Below are 24608 nucleotides of genomic sequence, written 5' to 3'. Positions count from 1 at the left end.
ATTTCTTCATCATAATATTCATTGTAGATTTCATCGCTAAGCAACAAATAAACATATTGTACTTCAGATTTTTTTTTACACATATGAGGTTGTAGGCTCTCATTTCTTATCTTGCTTCAACCCTTACACTCCTTTTGTAGTAAATTTTCATGTCTCATTGTATATTTTGAAAAGGATAGACTGCTACATACAGTGAAGATCATATGTTGAGTTTCAGACAGGCACAACAAAAAGACTATTACACACCGAGCTTTTGGCCAAAGCCTTCTTCAGAAAAGGAAGGAAAATACACACATATTCACACAAGCAGGCACACCTCACATACACATGACCCCTAACTTCGGTGACTTTGGCCAGACTGTAACTGTTGCATTGAAAAAAAGCAGAAATCTGGACTGGGGGAGGAAAGGGGAATGGATATTAGGATACAAGTAGAGGCAAAGCTGCCTGGTGGAGTGTGCAGGGACTAGAAGGCAACAAGACAAGTCTGCCAGGCATAGCATTGGGATTCTATGGGAGAGGGGGAAGGGAAATTGGGAATGGAAAAGGAGAGAACCAGAGAGGGGGAAAAGACTGGTGAGTACACTGGCAGGGAGCAGTGCACGATCAAGGTGAGGGGGTGTGAACTGGGAGGAGGTGGGTAGGACAGAAGGGTTGAAGGGTGTGGGGACTGTGGGTTGTCACAGGTTGAGATCAGGATAATATTGGAGTGAAGAATGTGTTGTAAGGATAGCTCCCATCTACGCACTTCAGAAAAGCTGGTGGTGGAGTGGAGGATGTAGATGGCCTGGGTTCCGAAGCAGTCACTGAAATCAAGCATGTTATGTTCAGCTGCATATTGTGCCACAGGATGGTCCACTTTGCTCTTGGCTAAAGTTTACCAATGGCCATTTATCCCGTACTAGAAGTCTAGCAAAATCTCCAATCCTTGCTTAAAGCCTTAGGTGCTTTCCCAGGACCTCACCCTTGAATCCATTTCCCTCCTCAATCCCATGACACCCAGCACTCCCACCTTCTGCATGCTCCCCAAAATCCACAAACCCAATAATTCTCGATGCCCTATTGTAGCTGGTCATTATGCCACCACTGAAAGAATTTTGGCCCTCATTGACCAATGTCACCAACCAGTTACTCACATATAGCCTCCAACATCAAAGATATAACCATTTCCTTCACCAACTCTCCACCATCCCTAATCCTTTACCTTCTGGATCCCTACACATCACTTCTGATGCCACCTCCTTATACAGTAACATCTCTCATGCACATTGTCTTGCTGCTATCGAACCCTACCTCACCCAACATCTTTCATACTCCAAACCCACAACCTCAATCCTCGTATACCTTACTAACTTCATCCTAACATGCAAGTACTTTTCCTTTGAAAGGAAGGTGTAGAAGCAGTAACTTCCATAGTATATTTTCAGATTAAGTTCAGAGTACATGTAACAACAATACTGATGTTCGTTCTGTGGCTCAATTGTTCTATTTCTGAAAAATATATTTGCTATCTGTCTGCCACACATTTCAGTGATCTTGTACTTATCTAAGCACTGGGAAACCCAGTACAATAGATCTTGATGATGACTTTACTTAACAAAGTCTAATTATACCCAGCACTGTTGTCCTTGATGATGGCTTAAAGCAAAAATCATGATAGTAATATAGATTAAAGAAGTATGTACAGTCAAATGGCGCAAATATCATTCAAACAGTATACAAACAAATCTGCAGCACAGCTGTGGGCAGCTGCATGGCACACTGCTACGCCAACCTGTTTATGGGCCATGTAGAGGAAACTTTCCTAGCCTCCCAAAACCCGAATCTCTGGTCTGGTTCAAGTCCATTGATGATATCTTCATGGTCTGTAATCAAGGCCAAGACACCCCATCTTCATTGCTTCACAATGTCAAGACCTTTTCTACCATCCATTTCACCTGGTCATCCTCAGCCCTCAGGGTCTCAGCATTCGTTTGCTGAGTACAGGCTTGGCAACCCGAGGGTTCCTAAGCTGGGGCCTGGTAAGTGCCACCAGTCTCCTGTCATGGTAAGTTCTGGTCATGCTTCAGTGACCACTGTGCAGCATGGCAGTGGAATGTTGTGAGTCTCAGGGGATGGGGATCTTGGCTTGACCACCCAGATCACAAGGACAGAATAAACCTCTATAAAAAACCTCTCAATCTCAAGGTGTGCTGCACACTGAGGAGATGCATAGCTGTTGAGGTGGAACAGTTACTAGCAGGCGAACTCTGGGGAACCTGCCACACCTCAGTTGTATAAGGCTTACTCAGGCATGCAGGGCTCTGTTTGAGTGCACTCTCACTTCCCTAGCTGCTTGTGAGACCAAAATGGATCCTCCAAAATCTTCTTTTCCTCCTCCCAGTGGAAAAGGTGGGCCACTAGAAGGTTCCAACACCTAGTCTATCAAGTTGGCTCATGTGGTCAGTCCCCAGCACTTCTTTGACAAGTCCAGTCTCTAGTAACAGAATGCATGCTGGAGGAGGGTAGTTTTGTGAAGGTATCACCCTTTTACATACAAATTGGTTTGGAGGGAATCTGTGGCTCTTTAAAATAGGTGAAGCGCTTGCCTGATGGGAACTTCCAATTCCTAGCAGGCATCTAACCTCCAAACTGCTAAATGCCTTGGGGAATATGAAATGGACACTGAACTGCACAGCACCTTGAATTATAGTGAGGCTGTTTTGACATGCCGGGATCTAGTCAACATTCCCAGGAGGAATTGCAATGTGAGTGGGTTCTGGAAGATATATCTGACATGCAGCATATCATGAAGAGGGTTGATGGCAATGTCATCAAATCCAACTCCTTTATCCTGACCTTCAGTACCACAAAACTTCATGATTATGTTAAGGCTGGCTTCCTCCACCTTAGTGTGAGGCCTTATTTCCCAACCCCAATGCACTGCTTTAAATGCCATCGTTTTGGGCATAGCACCTTAGGGTGTAACTGCAAAGCAACTTGTGGCAACTGTGGTAAAGCCACTCATGAAGGAGTTGGTTGCTCGTCTGCAGCCAAATCTATCAATTGCTCTGGAAACCACCCTGTTTGGAGTAGGGACTACCGAATCTTTTTAGAGGAACTCATAGTCCACGAAATAAAAACATCCAAGCATATCCCTATGGTGAGACCAAAAAGATTTACAAGTCCATGCAGCCTTCCACATTTGCTACATCTTTTGCATCAATGGTTCAGAAGCCTACTACAAAAGCAGGGATGCCTCTACACAGATGGAGGTGGTGAGTGTTGGCACTAACATCTGCGGATGTCAGTGCACTTGCAAGGCAGCAAGTGTTTTAGAGCCTGCATCCTCTACTTGAATGGCAGACAAAAGTACAGTGGCCAACTTGGACCAGCCCTGACGCCTCCAACAGCTTAGGCTGTTCAGAAGCCCAGCACGGCCATTACCAATCTGACATCAGCTCCACCAAAGCCCATCAAACTGCAAAAAGCTTCTATAAAGCAGCAACATCAGGTAAAATCACATGGTAAACCATCTGACCATGTCGATGTCATTTTACCTGATGCTTCATCTGATTCTTCCCCAGAGCTGATGGAGTATGACATATGTGTGGGGCAATCATCTCGCCCCAGAACTGCCCCTCCACCTGCTGCAGTCTCCCCACCTCATTGGAAAAACAGGATGAAGGTGCTACCCCCTTCCTAGTGGCTCCCATACTTCAGTGGAACTTGCAAGGGTCCAGGATGCATATGGATGAACTTTGTCTACTTTCTCAGGGTAGACTACTGTGTCTGTGTCTCCAGGAGACTTATTTCCATCCATCATATGCCCCTGAGCTATGAGGCTATGTACTCCACAAAAAGGATGACCAGCATGGAGTGAGAGCTAAAGGAGGTGTAGGTATTTTCGTCAGCACAGACTGCCTCTCCTTGCCTCTCTCCCTTACAACAGCTTTGCAAGCCATTGCTGTGCCTGTGCACATATGTCATCCATTGACAATATGTTCCCTTTACTTGCCCCCACATGATGCACTTGGTGAAGAGGCCGTCACCGACCTTATTATACAGATCCACCACCCTTTTATCATCTATGGTGATTTTAATGCACACAGTGTGCTTTGGGGCTCTGCAATTACCTATCCCCAGAGGTAGAGCAATTGAAAGGCTTATTCTGTCATCCTGTGCATACTTGCTAAATGCAGGACAGAGCACTCACTTCTGCACAATGACTGGGTCATTCTCTGCCATTGATCTCTTGCTTTGCTCTCTAGCTCTTGCCCACAGTGCTAAATGGAAAGTGGTCAATGACCTGCACGGAAGTGATCACTTCCTGATCTGGATTCACCTGCCAGACGGCATGGGCCCCGAGAGGAAACCACCACGTTGGGTGCTCAGTAGAGCTGACTGGACACCTTATGGCCAATTGGCCCAGTTCGAACACTGTGTGAATGTTGAGGCATGGGTGGATCATATTACCAAAATGGTCCATCATGCCACTGCAGCATCCATTCCACAGTCCACAGGCCACCAGAAGAGGCAACCTGTCCCTTGGTGGAGTGCTGAATGCCGCTCTGCAATCAGGACCGGAGGTGTGGCTCTGTGTATGTTCCAGTGTCAGCCAACTGCTGAGAATCTTGCAGCCTTTTGGGTGGCAAGAGCAAAATGTCACCAAATTACTTGAGAGTGCAAGAAGAGCTTGTGGCAACAATTCCTGAACACGATTAATCGTTCCACCGTAAGTTCCATTGTGTGGGAGAACATCAGGAGAATTTCTGCGAGAGGAGGGAGGTGCCTCATGGCTGCTGTAATGAATAACGGCACTCTCCACATAGATCAACATTGCCCAGACTACGGCAGCATATTTTGCCACAGTTACTGCTACAGCCAGTCAGGATCCCAGTTTCCGACACCATAGGGCGGTTACTGAGAGGTGTAGTTTGGACTTCCAGTCCACCTCTAATGAAGTTTATAACTGCCCATTCTCCATGTGGGAGCTGCATTCTGCATTGCCTGTGGCTTGTGACACATCCCTGGTCACAACAGAATCCATTACAGTATGCTATGGCACCTCACCAGGTGCAACAAAGATATCCTCCTCACACTTTTTAATGCCATTTGGGCGTCAGGTTGCTTTCCTGACTCATTGAATGAGGCAGTTTTAATTCCTCTTTTAAAACCTGGGAAAGACTGAACATGCCCAAGTAGTTACCGTAGTGTTGCCCTCACTAGTTGCATGGGGAAGACCTTGGGACAAATGGTCAACTGTCACCTTGTCTGCATCACCTGTGATGCAAGGGCAGAAGCAAAAATTGGTAAGGCTCTGCCCTCTATTTTAGCTGATGATGAGATGAGTGTAACTAGGGTTTTAAAGTTCTGCTTTGTGTCTGGACTCTAGCCTAAATTTTTAGGCTGGAGATTTTAGTGTATTGCAGAGTGGCTGGTTCTTCCCTTTTTTTCCTCATGGTCAGCCAGCCACTTTCATCTGCTATATTGTTTTAGCTCCTTCTACCACTTTCTTTCTGTGTCATTCACATTTTACTACTGACGCAATGCTTTGTCCCATGTGTCAGTGAGGGTATGCACATAGTTTTCCAACCTTTGTTACCTGTGTTTTGTGTTCTGTTTTATCTTCCTGTTCTGGGTATTTTCTTGACAGCCGCCTGCACCTGTTTTTGTATGGGCGCTGAAGACCTTGCCGTCATGCACCCATACAAACATCTCCAACATCATGGTCATCCTCAACCCAGCTGGCCATCTTCCTGTACATTGATCTCTTCTTCTCTGATGGTTCCATCCTTACCTGTGTCCACATTAAACCCACCAACTACCAACAATACCCACATATCAACAGCTGCCATCCCTACCATACAGCATGGCCATCTGGGGACGGCATATTGGGAGAGACAAGAACTTGCCTAGCATGCTAAAGGTGTCAAAACGGCTTTCACAGACAGGCACTGTCTCCCAGTCCTAGTCTGCAAAACATATTTCCCATTCGATATTCCACTCACCCCCAATCCTCCCGCCTTTATCTAATTAACCATACCTGAAGTTCAGGCAGAGACTGTCTAGCCCACCTCTTTCACAAAAGACACACCTTCACAAAGAAAATTAAAGGATTGTCACTGGTCTGGGAAACCTGGAAAACTTGGAATTCTCAGGGAGTTACATTTTACTTGGAAAAATCAGGGAAATCTCAAGGAATTTCAAGAACTTCATAAAATCTCAGAGAATTCTGTGTTTTTAATCTAGCATTGGAGTTTAACTTTATTGAATTTTAATTTTTCTTCAAGTTAGATAGCCACCCTTCTGAACATTAAACATGGTTTGTTAACACATCATATGATCAACTGACTGAATTTATTAATGAAGTCATATCATAAAGGCAATATTGTGACATTTCCTGTAACTCTTCTTGTTCCCAAAAAGGTAAACAGAAAAGGCAAGATAGATATTTTTGTACAAAAGAAAGTCATGTAATAATGCTCAGTTTTATATATTGTTCTAAAATGTTTTATACTTGCAAAAGGTTCAGGTTAAATTGATATTTGCAGCATACATAAACATAGATGTAGATACAACAACTGTAATGCCCCAAAATTTTTAATAATAGTAGTAGCTCATTTTTTTGACAATTTCTTTTGTAGGTGGCATGCAAGACTTCAACTATGTATGGTATGGTTGCATGGAAATAACTCTGGAATTATCTTGCTGCAAGTACCCAAGAGCCTCTGAGCTGCCTCGTTACTGGGAAGAAAATAGAATGGTAATTTATTTTATGAGTATGTAATTATAAATTTTGTCACTGAATAAATGCAGACAGTGATGTCTTAGCAGGAGAGAGCTGAAATGTAGCTAACAAAAATGTTACATACAGAAACCAGATTCCATTTGGTAAAGGAAAACGAAAAGTAGTAACAAGCTGGACTTATCAGCTTGACCATTTGGCAGTCTATTTAAAACCAGGATCATGAGCAAAATTGCTGTAATTTACTTTTTGTGATTTTTTTCAAATGTGCTTTAGTAAGCATGTCAGTCTATACTTCCATCTGTATTATCTGAAAGTTGATATCAATTTGTCACAAATCTGTTATATTATGACCTGCAGATACAATTCTGGGAAGATTGTTGAATTATTTCTCAAAATGGTCACCTGTTTCACCACTCATAAGGAAATATAAGCTGTTGAGTTGAAATTATTTGTAATTCACTCCTGAATGTCCAAGATAATAAGATGTTTTATTATGAAAAGTTAGTTTTTTCATTTGTAGGAATCACAAAATGTCAGTGTTTGCCAAAATAGTGTTTGAAAATACAGGGGTCTGTGTTACATGGTTAGCAGTAAAATCTTTCCTCTTTCCTTACTACATTTCCTGCAGCTTTCCTATGACAAACAAATTGGGCTAACTGAAATTTGTGTCTTGTGTTTTTTTCACAACAATGTCTACTTTTCCTAACTACAGCATAATGTTTCTTGTCTTCTGAAAATTTGCTCCTCCAGAACTACTATTTATAGATCTTTTCTCTGAGATAGGCATTGCAGTGGTAACACACCAGTTTGTTCTTGGGTGGTCAACGTTCAGCTAGGATCCCCATTGGATCATCCCTGTTCAAATTTTCTGCAGTTTCTCTAAATTATTTATGCTAAATTCCATTACCATACATTTACAGATGTCCTTCATGAATCCAAACTTGCTTTTTGTCTTTAATAACCTAGCCTTCAATGGGACATGAAACCCCAATCTTCCTTCGCTCCTTCCTTTCAAGATTTCTTCATTTTTCAGTGTTTACAAGTGGCATTTATGACTCTTTGCATGAACACAGAAAATGTGTGTATTTACTAATATGACAGCTCACCCAGAAATGAAACAACCTTAAACAATACTCTTGGTAAACATGCATCAGTATAACAATGAAACAATTGAAAAACCAGGATCGAATTGTGACAGTCTTATGAAAAGAATGTATTGCTGCTCACCATATAGTGGAGGTGTTGAGTTGCAGACAAGCACAATGAAAAGACTGTTGCTACAATTAAGCTTTCAGTCGAAAGGCCTTCTGAATTATACAATGTACTCACACACATTCACACAAAGGCAACTCTCTCTCTCTCTCTCTCTCTCTCTCTCTCTCTCTCTCTCTCTCTCTCTCTCTCTCTCACACACACACACACACACACACACACACACACACACACACACGTGCAGACAGTGGTCGTGTGTGTGTGTGTCTGTGAGAGAGAGAGAGAGAGAGAGAGAGAAAGAGAGAGAGAGAGATAGATAGATAGAGAGAGAGAGTGTGTGTTACATTTGTGTGAATGTGTGTGTGTGTACATTGTCTAAATCAGAAGAAAGCCTTTTTTAACTTATTTAGCAGTTTTTTGTTGTGCCTGTCTCCAACGCAACATCTCCACTGTATTGTGAGTAACAATCTATCTTTTTCATAATATTGTCATACAATAATGAGACAGTTTGTGAGACACTGACATATACATCAGACCAAAACATCTAATAAAAAACTTCTGCTGACTCCTAGCCAGACATGAGTGTAAATGATAATTGAGTATACTGGAAGTGAACAACATTTATATTCTTAGATTTTAAACTTGAAATATAGTGAACATATGAAGTACATCTGTTAACCCCTCTGTGTTAGGCAGTAAAGTCACAATAACCTGTGGCTCTGAAAAGGCACAGCAGAATAAGGCAGACATCTTGTTTAAGAGTACTGATATCCAGGAATCAGAACTGAAATCAGAATTGATGTACCAACATACTTAAATTGATCTGCTCCCCTGTTGCTGGACCAGTTTAAAAAATTCACCCTTTTTCTTTCATGCACCTCAGACGTTTATCAAATGGGGTCTGTCATTTGCCAAGACAAATATTATCTGTTTAAAATAATATCAACATTTGTGTAACTATGATCATATATAGCTACCAACTTCAGTGTTTAGAAATTAATATTTCATTTATCAGATAATTTTAAATAATTACTAATTGTGTTCTGTTTTCAGTCACTCGTTAAATTTCTTGCTGAAGCTCACAGAGGCATTCATGGATTTGTTATGGATGAGAATGGCAATCCAATTGAGAAAGCATCTTTAAAAATAAAATCTCGAGATGTTGGTTTCCAAACAACAAAATATGGTGAATTCTGGAGAATATTGCTTCCTGGAGTATATAAATTAGAAGTAAGTAATGTTTATATAAGTGATGTTAATGTGAACACTTCAGGTAAAGCTGGTTATTTTTAAAAGATCAACAGCTGACAATCACAAAATATTATTCCACCTTTTGTGAGTAATATGCCAAACCAAACAGAAGTAGCAGTTGCAGCAGTGAAATGGACAATTTGACAACCTTGGAAATAGTGTGTTGCATTAGGAATCAGAAACTGGGAGTGGTGCTATCGGGACAACAAATCATTGCCATTGACCGTGATATCAATGTTTAGTCGAGATGGTGTTCTGGACAGGTAAACAACTTACTGTTGCCATGAAGGCATTTTATAAAAACAACAATAGCTATGTGGGCATGCAGTATGTATTTCGTGATCATTAAAATCTCGCATGTCATGCCTCAGTCCCGTCAGCATGCTGTCTGTATAGACAGCTGGTGCCCTATCCCATATCTCAGTATTATACTGGTGATGCGGATGTACCACTCCAAAGTATATTTGTCTCAAGCTATCATGTTCCAGGAAGGCTGAGACCCTTTTTCAGTAGATACACATTTGGACAGATTTTCTTACAAATATAGTCTATATGTTCTTTCCATGACAGGTGTTCATTAACAATTATACCCAAAAATTTGTGTTTGTTTGTGTAGCTAGGGGCCAATGGAGGTGTAAATAGAGTTCTGTTTGTGTTCTGGCTATAGCTAAGCTTAAATTGCATTGTCACTGTCTTCTCTTTATTTATAACTAACTTATTTGCAGTAAGATAATTTAACAGGAAGTTATATTGATTCAGTACTATTTGTAGCATATCATGGCCCCAGCTGACAAAAGATGTCACATCAGCATAGCTCATAACCTTGCAGTTTTGGGGTTCAATTAAATCATTAATGTACTCAAGAAACAGTAAAGGCCCCAATATGCTTCCTTGGGGCATACCACATTGAAGTATCTTGTGGATTGATTTGCTTGTTGCCAACTGTTCATTCCTTTTATAAGTTAGTTTGACACACTGTTTCTGTCTTCCAGATAGGATTTATGGAATAGAATTATATGATTCACAGTATCAAAAGCTATACTCATATCCAGGAAGGTGCCTGTTACCTTGTCTCCTTCATCTAGTTCATTTAACATTTCATGTATAAAAATTGCTACTGCTGTAACAGTAAATCCTGAAATGCTTCACGATACATCACTTCACAGTCAGAAAGTGGTAGTGTGGTGCAGCATATCATCATTTGGAATCATAGGGCCTTATTTTTTTTTTTAAGATGATCACAGAAATACTCTTACTTTGAATACAGAATGCTATGTTCACATGGTGAACCATTTCCTAGTGTGACAGCTTGCTGGTCTTCCTGTAACTGCAAATTATATTCTTTGAATAAGCTGGGCCACATGCCATGTCTCACAATATTCAATTAATGCAGTACAGAACATCTTTTCTGGGTATCTCATCCCCAAGAATAAGGACATTTCCTGGCCTCCAAGATCCCTTGACAATTTGGCATGTGATTTCTTCTTTTGGAGTCATTTTAAATCTCAGATCTTCTGGAGTGACCCACAACATACCATCCAGAAACTGTAGGATCTAATTTGCGACACAGTTAACCAAATTCCATCATCAGTCCTGCAAGGCATGATGGCTAACTTCCATAAAAGACTGGAAATGTATGTAGGAGAATGGTGGGCACCTCTGTGGTGTCCTATTCAAGTGACGGTCATTTTAAGTTGCAGGCATTGTAAATTCAAGTTGTGTTTATTCGATATCTGTATGAATAAATTTGTTTCACTGATGGAGGTTTCAAAATTTCCCATTTCACAGACTTCCCTGTTAGTTATTAAAAACTGTAAATGATATTATTTTATAAGGCAAAATGTAATATTTGCTTATATTTTCTAAAGAGGTCCAACCAGAATACTTACCGATTTGAAACAGAAAACTGTATTTGATTGCAAACTTCTGTTTGTGCTGTAGTTATTTATAACTACTGCTATGAAGTTCCATGATTTAAAATGGTTTGAGATTATTTTAATTGTTATTGTTGATGGAGGAAGAGTAGTGACAGGGGATACAAACACATTACTGACTAAGTCATTATTCTTTGATATGCTTTACTGCTTTCCATTGGTTGCAAATATTTATACTTTTCAACTCAGACACAAGAAAAACCTTTCATATACGTGTAATGCAGTTGTATTGGTAAAAATCTACTCACCACTTGGTGGTGAGAGAACGCACATATAAAAGGTATTACACATGCAAGCTTTAGGTGTCATTGACTCCTTCTTCTGGCAGAAGGGTTGAAGCTGAAAGAATAGGGATGAAGGAAAAGGACTGATGAAGTTTAGGAAAGGGGATAAAATTTCAAAAAGTCATCCAGAATTCTGGGTCAGAGAAAACTTACCAGATGGGATGAGAAGGAGATACTGATTGTTGGGGACTGCACCAGATGAGATTTGAAAACCTGAGAACTTAAAGGTGGAAGATAGGGTCATTTGGAAGAAAGGGATTAAAGCTAAAACATCATACACAAATTAATAAGAGTGAAAAGCTAAGTACATTGTATGTAATAGAGGTGGGAAGTGGACACCAAAAAATAGACAGGTGAGAAAATGAAAGGTGTAGAAAACAAAAACAGAGTGAAGAAAGTAATAGTCCCTGTGAAGTCATCACATCCAACCTTGGTACTACTGACCTCTTGAAAAAACAACTTAAGAGTACATCACATGTCACCCAGTATTATCCTGACCTTGAATGTATTAATCAGCTACTTCAACAAGGCCATGACTTTCTAAAATCATGCCCTGAAATGGGGTCCATTCTGTCTGAGATTTTGCCCACCGTACCTAGAATAGCTTTTCATTGTCCTCCCAATCTCCACAACATCCTTGTCCGACCCTATGCTCCTTCTGGACTAATTTCCCTACCTTATGGCTCCTACTCCTGTGACAATCCCCTGCAAGACTTACCACATGCATCCCCCTACCACCACATATACCAGCCATGTAAGTGGCAAAACATATACTGTCAAAAGGAGAGCCACCTGTGGAATGACATATGTCATATTCCAGCTTTATGTACACACTGTTCGGACTTTTACATCATAATGACTAAGATCAAGTTATCAGTTAGGGTGAGTGGACATAGTCAAAGAGTGCACACAATATCCTGTTGCAGAACATGCACTACAACGTGACAGTCGTGACCTCAATGCCAGTTTCACTATACTTTCCATCCAGATTCTTCATCCAGACACCATTTCTCTGAACTCCACGTAAATTTTTCCAGTATCAGCATTTCTTCACAGTAACTTTCCTTTCTTCACTCTGTTTTAGTATTCTACACATTTCATTTTCTGACTTTTCCATTTTTCACTGACCCCATCCCACCTCTATCACATACAATGCCCTTAGTTTTTCGCTCTTGTTAACTTATGCACAATTATTTAATAGTAATCTCATCTGGTGCAGTCCCCAACAATCAGTCTTTCCTTCTCATCCCATCCAGTAAGTCTCCCTTGACCCAGATTTCTGAGTGACTTTCCTGATCTCTACCACTTCTTCTAAAACTCACCAGTCCTTTTCTTTCACCTCTCTTCCTTCCCTTACAACATATCTGCCAAAAGAAGGATCCACTGGCTCCAAAAGTTTACATTCATAATACCTTTTAAAAGCTTGGTAAGAAGATTTTTGAATCTGTCCAATTACATTATATTTTCAAAAATTGATTATTTTTCTTGATATTTTATACAGGTAATGAAGGTAACTTGAGTATATCATTTAAATATGACATACATTTCAAACCTCAGTCATGAAGCATTTAGCCTCGGATGGTAAATTAGTACAAACCATAGTTTCAACTATAGGTCACTAAGACATTTACAAAGTTCATAAAATAACAGAAAGCTACAATAGTGGTAAAGACAGATCAATTGTCAATTTGTTCCTCCAACACAATCTCTCAAGAGCTCCATTCAACATGAAGGACTCTCATCAGTGATGAGAAACAAGTCAAAGAACATATCAGTAGGAAGAAGCTGCTTTTGTACACTACATTAACTGTTTCTCAGTGATACGTCCCTTCACTTGTGCATAATTAACAATTTGGTAAGCATCATCAAGTGACCACCCATTATGGAAGTTGCTTAGCAGATTACACATGATCTTAGAAAACATTCATTCTTACCATGCAGCGAAAAGCACACAACACCTGTGTATGAGAATAACAAGAACTTCGAACATTGGATACCACAAAGGCATGGGAAAAATAGAAATAATGTTTCATTTTCCACTTGTTACTCAGTAGTTGTGAAAGCAGTAGTAAAATGAATTGTATTACTAACAAGATAGTTTTTAAAAGATAATATGTTTCTTTTCAGGTTTATGCTGATGGTTACATCCCTCGTGAGCTAGAATTCACAGTTGTGGAACAGCATCCAACACTTCTCAATGTTACATTGCATCCTGCAAAGGTAGGTGATGGGCCAGTTGTTAATCTGCAAAGAAAAGGGTCTCCACGACCATTGCCCCCTTATCAAGGTGATACCCAAAGTGGTGTAGCAGTGGCAGCAGCTCCTGCTCCTCCAAGGCTACCAGGAAGTATAGTGACAACTGGAGGTGACAGGGGAGAACCAGATGATTTACGTCTTTCACCTTACTCATATTACAGCCCAGCTTCTTATGAAAATAAAGCTGGGGCAAATACCAACCAACATTTCGTTTACTATCATCCCATCACTTCTTTCCTGGTGTGTCTAGTGGCCTTAGCACATAATTTATCTTAGTCATATCATGGTTTCTTCAGTAATATGCTCAGTATGCAGACAACTTTGCTGTATTGCAGCAATATGACATTGTGCAAAAAATAAAATCAATAATTTTTCTATATAAAGGGTGGCCATGGTGATGAGCTAGTAAGCTGATAATGTGGCAAAAGTTTAGACAGAAAGTTTTGTTAGTTCATCTGTTATCTGAGAAAGAATGCTTCCTGAAAACAGCCACTATCACCAAGTTACATACTAGGACTCATATGAAAATCAGAAGACCAAGCAACGAGACTGAATATTTACTTTCTAATTGTTCCGATGTCAATGGATCAATAAGCAAATAAAAAGCTTAGGGTCACAGAAAAAGAATAAATAAACAGATAGCTGAAAAAATAAGAACACCAATAAAATAATTATATAAATTTAGACTGTAATAACTTATTAAGGTAAGAAGTAACTGAGGAAAAATGATGGCCTGAGAGAGATATGGCAGATAATGTTTACTAAATGTTACAACACAAATGGAGAAAAATGGATAAAGATCACTGAAAATGTGAAGGTTATGAAGGTTGCTGTGGGATGCTGACAATCCCTTACATTTCAAAAATAAAACAATAAAAATTAAAATAAAAAACAAGTTATCATCTGTAAAAGGTGACACAATTTTTGCAGCAGAACTTTGATGTGAAAGTAATCAGCGCCATGAATTATATCAAAGGCTGCTGCAACTAGTACACTGAATAGCTTCACACATTCATTTGCCATTCACATATTCACTTGCCATGTTACCAAAATAACATTTGTTATGCCATGTCTGTGGCTTACACAGTTCATCTCTAACATTCATCATCATAACCCATGCTGGGCTGGACTCCTCATTGAGTGGTTACCTTTATCTTGCACTATGAAAAGATTCTTGTGTTGTAGTTGTAACTCTATATGATATATATTATACATTTCTGAAACAACAGCTTCAAGAGACACATAAAGTTATGTAACTCTTATTAGTGACATTATACGAACCATGAATTCACAAATAGAACTCATCCAAATTATATATCCAAAACTTCTGTTGGGAGTATCCTCAAGGAATAGACAATGATCAGATTTTTAAAAAATGAGGAGATAGAAATGAAGAAAAGGTAGAGAGAGAGAATATTTATTGGAATTATGTGCAGTATTTCATGAAAGCATCGTACTTGTTAGGTGAATCTGTAGCCTGGTTATGTAAAATGAGTGCAAGAGTATGTAAATCATTAGTAAAACAAAGATAAGTAGAAAAATCATATTAATTTCAGAATTTTGTGGGAAAGCAAGTGAACAGGCAAATGCCGTCTAGCTTGGAGAGTTAGATGTTTTTCTCAAGAGTAAAAAAAAAGAAGAAGGATTAAAAGCAGAATGATATGAAAATAGTTTCATGAGAGATGTTTTACCTATTCAGCTTTCTCCTTCCAGTTTTTATCAAAGCATGAGTATGTCACTATGATTTTTTAAAATGTGTAGAACAAACATAATGACAAACTTGCTATAATGCAAGGTATATCACTCTTGTAAGCTCAACAATACATTAAACAACAGCTGAAACTGAGGTGGAACTTGGAACAATATACAACAATTAAAGATGAAAATGGATGAATGATTATATGGAAGAAATAGCAAAGGATGTAGGGTGAAGTGTATGTCATTTTGAAGATCAATTGAAAAAAATGCTCTTGAAGAGGACTCAAAATATTTTGAACACACAATAAGCAGACAAATTTCAGAAATATGGGTTTTTATGGAAATACCAATAAATACCGTATTTTCTCCATTATTCAGTAAAACTTCAGTATATCCAAAGGCTTTATAGCATATGACTCTCATTTCTTTTCACAGTATGCTGAAGAATTTGGCTTGAGATAAACTACTAATTCTAACCTCATTTTTTGTGTGAGTATACTGTTAATGTTGTGAAATACCTTCTCTGCAGAAACAATTAGAGCTCAAGACATTTCTTTATGATGCTAGAACTATTCAAGCATCAGTGAAATTAACTGAGAGTCTTCTCTAATTTTTACATGTAATGCTTGAGCATACTATCATCATGGAGGTTTCTCAGCAAGAATGTTTTTATATGTCAGTTTCAGTTGGCACTCATATCATAGCTTGTTGTTGGTCACATGATCCTCCACTCACTCTGGATTTCAGCCACACTAAATGTTTGATTATATTACTGTTCTGGCACAATTTAGTGTCTTTTAAAGCTTACTGTACTTACTTTCATTGGTAGATTTTGTTATCTCTTTCCTTATTATTCTTTCTTGTTGCATAACAAGGCAGACGTAAAGAACAAGGAAGAAGAATGAGCTATTATAAAATAAAACCAAAATAGATAAAAAATAATGACAAAATTAGCTCTAATGTTAAAGTTATTGCTTATTGTCCCTGTTTAAAGACAACAGCTAAGAAACATTTTGAAGTGATTAATGAATGGAAAAACTCATTTGTTCTCTATTTCTAAATAAAGCAGAGGCAAAAAATTAAAGAACATGATGACTGATACAAATACAAAAAGAAATTAGATGAAGTTAGATGAATTACAGAAAAAAGGAAGAAACAAATGAAGGACAAAGTAAGGAAAGCTTAGAATGAAATGTACTGTTGGTAATAAAATTATAAGAGAAGAAGCTCAAGTTTGGAATTGATAAGGATAGACTCTAAAATCAACCATGCTTTTTCTAAGAAACCATAGAAAATGTAAATATAGCTGGGAGGACAGTGATTTGACTCCCACTCCTCCTGAATGTGAGTCCTGTGCTTCAAACACTGCCCCATTTCATTCCATCAGTAATAGAGAGAAGTGGGTCACAATATTTGGGTTTATTGCTCCAGTTCCCCAAATACGTCTCTGCCATATCCATTATTTATTATGTACTCCATACACCTTGTAAATGTTTAATTCACTCTTAAACATGTTTGTTAACTTTTTCTTCTACCTCTGCTTTGATATAGCTGTCATTGCTGTGATTTTCTCTCTTTCTTTCCTTCTCTGCAGGCTGTAAACAGCAGTATATAATATATGACCTATTTTCAGAACACAATATAAGGAAAGAATGTTAATTAGCAGAGTAAGTAATTGATAAACCCTACTCTAGTGGTTCACTAAGCAATGAGATCAGTGCTACATAGTTTATCATGGAAAATCAATAAGGTCAGTATAACATGAGATAATTTTTTAAGCACTACACTGATAATGCAGCTGTTGACAATGAATTTAATAGTTAGTTATATTGAGTATTTAAAGATCTTTGTCTTAAATAAAGCTAACCTCATCAAAGATCTTGATCTTTTCGCTTCTTCATAGGACAGGTTTACAACTTCTTGACATCATAAGGGAACAATGATGCACTCAGATAATCTTACTCTTATTTTCCATCTTCTATAACTCCTTTCTTATATCTCAGGTCACATCATCCACTCATGTGCTTTATCTGTCTTTCTGGCTCCTTTGATTATGGAAAATCATAGCCTTGACAGCAAATATAATTAAGTGACTCTTCACTGGAATGCAATGGCAGTGTTGCCTAATATTAGCATTTCTTGTGATAATACTTTGATGATACACTTATCCTCATAAAGAATGATTGTATGTCCTATACATCACATTGATTTTTGTTTCCAGCTTCTCTCGGTTTCATTTTTTTACATTTTTTTCCTACTTCAGACTCATTTCTACCCATGATAGTTAATACTTTGTAAAGTTGAGTGGGCTAATTTAGATATATTCTTTAAAATAGAGTGTTAAACTTCAGTACTGCAATTTCATTCTGTCATGCAGTGTTTCCATATTGCATCTATTTTGTAGGTGACTTACTTTCCTTCTGCCATATCTCTACTCGTTTCTTTTTCTAGTTTTCTCCTGTAGTCAAATGATTGGCTAGTGATTTGTGGCTTCTGACAATTTTCTTTAATCTTTTTGCTTTAAAAATAGTTTTTATGTGCTCACTTATTACTCTTGCAGAGATTGTTTAGCTACTTATGCAAGAGAGCTCATGGCGTATGTCAGTAGTCAAAGTTTTAATCACAAAGTGAAAAGGGTTATAGGGATACATACCTAGGTCTGGAATGTATCTGAAATTATGTAACATGTTTGCGATATTTTACAGAATAGTTTGGTGCTCTCACAGCTGCATGTAGAAAATTATCTGCCAGTGCTTCTTGCTTGCATTGGAAATATGTATTTTGAAAAGCAATCATAACTCTGTACCACAGAAAGTTTCAGAAGCAATACTTTAAATTAGTTTGTTTACATCAGATATGAGTTAGAGAGCAAAATGAAATGCATGGTCAGCAGAACTGAAATAAATGTAAAGTGGTTGCCTTTTAAATGAAGGAGTAATGCAAGATTAGTAAAAACATGAGTACCATTAGTAAATCAGTAAAAATGGAGAAAATTCTTTGTCTTGGCAGCACACATCCTTATAAAATTAGTGAAGAAAAGCTCCTCATTGCTGGTCTACACATCACGATATGTTACAGAGAGCTAATAATGAATCAGTGTGAGGAACTTTTTTTCACTAATTTTATAAGGATGTGTGCTGCCAAGACAAAGAATTTTCTCCATTTTTACTGATTTATTTATGGTACTCATAGCAATTACAGGATTATATGGTGCCAACATCCTGCAAAATAATTTTTAACTATGTATTAAGTTCACATAATTGATCTTGAGAAAAGCATCCCACATGTGCCTTCATTGCTGCATGATTGATTCATCTGCAAGTGATCTTTTACATGAACTCTGTCTTATATTAAAGTAGACCAATTGACTGCACTGTATTTTTTGAAGTGGTGGGTAAAATATTTTCATTAGATATTATTTTCATGTAACATAAGGGCCATCGCAATCACAATTGCTGTCTACATAGTGAGCAACATTTAATAAGTGTCCTGCCACTTATGAGAACTCAAATGCATATACTGCAGCCATATAGTCAAATGTGCACTACTGGTCCTGTAAGTCCCACCTTATATTGAGACCACCACCACACTGTTGATTCACCCCTACATGCACTCAGGGCTCATGCAACACCAGCCCGGGCTGGTCCCGGGTAATACGCTAATTTTAAAATACTTCACAGCTAGTGAATGGTTGTCTTACCACAATTTTTGAACTGTTATATTTTTGTGAAACAAATTTAAGAAGAGATGCAGTAATTGTAAACTGAAATGTAGAATAAATGCCTTGTTGATAATTTTATGCTGGAATGCATGTAAAAATTAAAAATGGAAACTGTTTGTAATGGTGAAGGACAACAAAGTCAGAATTTTTAAATCTGATATATTTATATCAAATTTGTAAATACTTTTGTTGAGCTTCTCCTTTTATGAAATAATGACAAAAAAATATTTAGAACACACAACCACTACATTTAAGTAGAGAATATACTGTAGATTAGTTGACTAGAAATTTATTTTATATCCAGTATGATGTGAAAGAAGACACAATTTAACAAAAAAAGATGATGAAAGAAAGCAATAAAAACATTTAATCAAATTCATAACACACACACACACACACACACACACACACACACACACACACACATACACACACAAAAGCACAAGCACAAATTACAGATAACTCACTGTGGGGGAAAAAACATTGAGCAATAGGATGGAGAAATTGGGAGAAAAACAACTACAATAGATACTCATTGTCAACATATTTAAGAATGAAGCAGTAGACACAATTACAGTCACCATTATGACATTTGATTAATGAGATGCACACTGCACTTGTACTATTCTAAAATTTGTGCCTGTTATGGTTAGCATTGAAATAACATACTTGTATATAACATTGCATTAACATAATATTTTAAAAATATGACAGATGTTGTAGTTCCAATTCTTTCTCTCATAGAGGTTAATTTTGCAGAAATGACTAAATCTAATTTAGTATGTGGATTGCTTTATTTGAACTCATCACATTCTCTCCACTAAATTCTGGGATCAAAATGAGAGAAACATTCACTAATTTGTAGTTGTGATGATGCCTAGACATTAATTTTAACTTGAATATGTGAGTACGCTTTATTCTCAGAAGACTGACAACCTTTTTTCTGTAAAAATATAACTTAATGTGAGATCACAATGTTAATTTTTAATGTGATAGGGCAGGTAACTCAGATGGAACAACTTGTCTTTGGTACTACATTGTCATTTATTCAAATCATTATATTTTAATCTTACCAAAATTAAAAGAGTTCATGTTCCTTTTGTTTGTATTTTACAGTTTTAACATATCGTGAATAGTATGGAAGTGGTAATTGTAGAGATTACTGTAGATCTCAACTAGTTGTGCAGATCTGAATTTCATTAGCATAAAGATAGATTTGTTTGTACCATGCATAACAAAGGTGTATCTGTGTTGGCAAGGATATATTTTTATCAGATTGGTTGACAGCAAATATTCATTGCAGTCCATGCATGTAATAGTTTGATTTGATTAGACAATATTTAGAGTGGTACAGTAAAGATAGTTAAAAGGCAAGATGAAAGAAATGAAATACAAACTCCCTTGTGCAAGCTTTCAAAATTAGCAGTTTGCTTTTAGGAGATAAAAGTCATATTTGAAAAATAAGTGGGAGGAAGAGAGACATGACATTAAGTCCTCAATCAAAATTATTTTTCTTGGTGATAATAATGAGTAACCTCTATAGAACACTCTTTGTTCCATTCCCTTTCACTTTCATTTCCATGGAGGAAACTTCTCCATGACTAGTATACTTTTCACTTGTAGCATCAGATAAAAAATATTTTGTACAAGTATAAACACAAATGAAATACAAAGCAATATCAGTATTGTCACAGTATCAACAAAAATAAAAATTTTTGCAAAATATAATGCATTGGATAGATGAAAAATGTACTCACCAAGTGGTGGGAGGAGAAGACACATAAAATGTATTACGTGTGTAAACTTTTGGAGCCACCAGCTCCTTCTTCTGCCAGAAGGGTTGAAGAGGAAGAAAGAGGAGTGAAGTAGAAGGATTGGTGAATTTTAGGAAAATGGGTAGAATTTGGAAACATCATCCAGAACTCTCAGTCGGATGAGATCCAGGATTCTGGGTGACATTCTGAATTCTACCCCCTTTCCTAAACCTCACCAGCCGTACTTCATCCCTCTTCCTTCTCCATTAACCCTTATGCCAGAAGAAGGAACCACTGGCTCCAAAGAAGCTTGCATATGTAATAGCTTTTATAAGTTTGTTCTCCTGCTGCTACTTGATTACTACTACTATGCTACAACTCTGGAAAATAATAAAATAAAGTAAAACATGTTTCTATGAGTTTTTGAGTCTGTCAGCTCTTCCTCGAAAAAGTATGAAACCATCCAAATGTGTTCATATTTACTCATGATAAAGAGTGCTCAGAAGTAGATGCTGCATTTTGAATAGTCAAAATCTAGAACTATTAGTAATGAGATAAAGCTATTCTACAATAACAAAGAAATTGTGTATGAAGGTAGCAACAGAAATAATATCATTCAGAATCAGAGTTTAAAATCCCACTACACACAGAATGGGTGACATTCATACAGTGACAAGAACCAGCAAAGAATAAGTTTCTTGCTAATGCAATAAATGATTTACTTGTCATCCTAGAGCTATGAGCAGTAGAATGGACATAAAGGTACTATGGAAGCTGTGTATCTACAGAGAGCCCATCCTCAGATGGTAATGTACATTCAGAAAATGTAAAATTCTGCATGTGGATTTGATTGTATCTGCAGCTTCAGTCACAAATTTCAAGTGTTATATTAACATCATTCAAACCTGAAGGTACTTATGATGAAACAGAAGGACAAATAGTTGTTCTAACACAATGAGCAATGAGTGGGGTAAGAAGAAAATATAAGATCAAGAACCAACCAACAGCTTTTTAAATGAGAAAATGCTGTTGAAATGTCTCTGACAAATGAACATGAATCACTAGCTAAAAGAAAGTCATGTGTGTCATCACAAGAATGTGACATGCTATCCACCACCAAAATGATTTCCATCCTCTCTAGTCCCTTATGGCTCAATTGTTACAGCTGTTACTGATATCCAATACATCTCATTTAATGCTGACATTGATGTGTCCTCAGTTTTTCTCCTCCTTTCAAGCTGTTATGCATTTCTCACACTTTATTTAATTTATCTTTCATGTACAATGTAAGAAAAAGGTAGATTGCTACTTACCATAAAGATGACACGTTAGGTTGCAGACAGGCACAATTAAAAGACACTTACATATTATCTTTTGACCACAGCCTCATCAGAAAAGGAAAGAGAAACACACACAATTCATTCATACAAGTAAGCACCTCATGCACACATGACTACCAACTCTGGAAGCTCGGACCAGAATCATTCTGGTAAGTAGCTATCTATCTTTTCCTTGCGTTGTTGATATCCAATCTAGGGTTTCGATTGTTCGTTTTATCTCTCATATGTTTATGTTAAACATTGTCCCCTCTACAAATTCGCGCTTATTTCCGTGTTCTGTATACACTGCTTGCTTTTTAAAATACTACTTGTGTTGGTTCATCCTCTCTCTCTCTCTCTCTCTCTCTCTCTCTCTCTCTCTCTCTCTCTCTCTCTCTCTCTCTCTCTCCCTCTCTCTCTCTCTCTCTGCCAATTTTTAATTTTATACATTGAATTGTTACACCCTTGTTTCTCATTTTATTGTAGTCCACTCATTTGTCTCTGCATTTTGTGGTCCAACACTAAACGATCAGCTAACCTGACTTTTATAAACTCTGTGCTAGTTAATTGCACAGTAGCCTACTGCTGTTGTTCTTGTACTTCAAATAAGACACTGCCAAACTCAAAACATTTCTTCAATCCACATGGTCTAATCAGTGCACTTTATTATTGCTCAATTACTAAGGTGTGTGGTAATCCTCCTCTTTGCAGTTAACATTTCTAAATGATTCAGTTTGGCAAACTATAATTGAATTTCACAACAAGGATACCTTTTACCTATCTTTACTGTTTCTTCATGTTTCTACTTCCTTTCAAATCAAAAATGCGGATTGGCACCACTTACCTGAAGCTGAGGGTGGCATATAGATACACATCACATCACAGGTATGTCACCAGCTTTTTAACTACTACAGTTTTTCCATGTTCATGCACTTAACACACAGACACCAAAACACTGTCTCTGTTTTACGTGAAAGTGTATAGTTAAAATGGAAAACAAGTGGTAGCTTGAAAGCTAGTGACATGTGTGTGCTGTTGCACGTGTCTGTGTGCCACCCATCAATTAATTTCAGATGAGAGGTTGCCGTACCACCTTTTTGGTAATTGTTTCCATTGTGGAATTTCTTTTGTTTTAATATTCTTTTTCTAATATGACATAATGATATCTTCATGTTACTATGCATGTGACTTTTATGAAAACTTAAGAGAAGGTGTACAAATGAACAGCTAAAATTTATTACGCAGTACATTCATTCACGGCATGCCTGTCTTTCTTTGCATTTACTCAGTACTATGAACTATCTCATGCAGTTGAAATATATACTTAGTTTCACATCTTGCATTGGATTACTTCAGAACTGCACAACACACTCTTTTTCATAGCATTACATGCAGCATAGTTCTGATGAAAATATAGTTGTATGTGATCTTCCTGTTGTACCAAATGAAAACTATAATACTCTGATCTTTTTCATTTCCAAAACCATTCAGGTATATAATTATATTTATTGTAATCTGTCTATATATAATGTAAGACTCCTTTTTATTACCATTTTAAATAAAAAATAATAATGAAATACTAATCGACTACTTTTATTACTCTCTTTCATTTATTGCTTTGTAAATACACAAAAACATTTAAGAAAATTACAAGATACAGTTCACTTTTTACTGTTCTTCTTTAGTACAGATGAAAAAATGTATTTTTCAACATTTTTCAGTTTACAGTAGTGAAGCATGACAGTGGAGTCAGTCCCTACTCTTTTATCATCTTTAAGTTCCTAAAGAATGTAACCTGTCATAATTTATGTGAAATTAAATTATACGAGTATGAGGAAGAATACTGGACTTAACCTGGTATTATATTTGAGACAGTACACAATATAAAAATTGCTTATGAAGTGCTTTTGAAAAACAAATACAATAAACTGCTTAAAAATGTTTTTGCACCACCCACAAGTCTGCAGACTTATGTGGGCTTAGAATATCGGGGAAAAAAGCTGTATGAAACTCAAACATAAAGGATATCTGTTCAAAAGTGCATAGCTTTGCACATACATGAAATCAAAATATGCTGCAGAGTAATGACTTATACCATGTTGCTCAACCCTATGCGCTATAATACACTTGAATTCTTCTTGGCTTGCTCTCCACAACATTTGTTGTATCTGTAAATGGGATAACAACAAATAACGGACGGCATGAGTAATCAACAAGGTTTATTCCTCTACAAGTGAAGATACATACAACACTTCAGTGATGGAGCTAGCACTGTCACTGGGATGTAAATCAGCAAAGTCTGTGGATGAATCTGATGGCTAAAGTGGCAAGTAGTAAAAATCCCTGAATAGTCCATTTCCAAGTGAAGTTGAAATACAGATGAGGGCAAACTAAATGACATGGCATTGGAATACCAGCAGCAGTGAAGTCCAAGATGAGACTGCCTGGC

The 24608-nt window shown here is 37.5% G+C and overlaps 1 protein-coding gene across 2 annotated transcripts in view; it reads left to right on the top strand.

Moving 5' to 3' along the window:
- Positions 1 to 24608, top strand: part of LOC124594988 (carboxypeptidase M) — a 298860-nt gene that overhangs the window by 255599 nt on the left and 18653 nt on the right. For both annotated transcript variants that reach the window (XM_047133530.1, XM_047133539.1), the window contains exons 7-9: positions 6627 to 6745; positions 8996 to 9172; positions 13539 to 13631. In XM_047133530.1, the coding sequence (XP_046989486.1) occupies positions 6627 to 6745; positions 8996 to 9172; positions 13539 to 13631 (389 nt within the window). The remainder of the gene's footprint in view (positions 1 to 6626; positions 6746 to 8995; positions 9173 to 13538; positions 13632 to 24608) is intronic.

This window comes from Schistocerca americana, chromosome 1, assembly GCF_021461395.2.
Source record: "Schistocerca americana isolate TAMUIC-IGC-003095 chromosome 1, iqSchAmer2.1, whole genome shotgun sequence".
Taxonomy (NCBI): Eukaryota; Metazoa; Arthropoda; class Insecta; order Orthoptera; family Acrididae; genus Schistocerca; species Schistocerca americana.
This window is presented reverse-complemented; position numbering and strand designations above follow the sequence as displayed.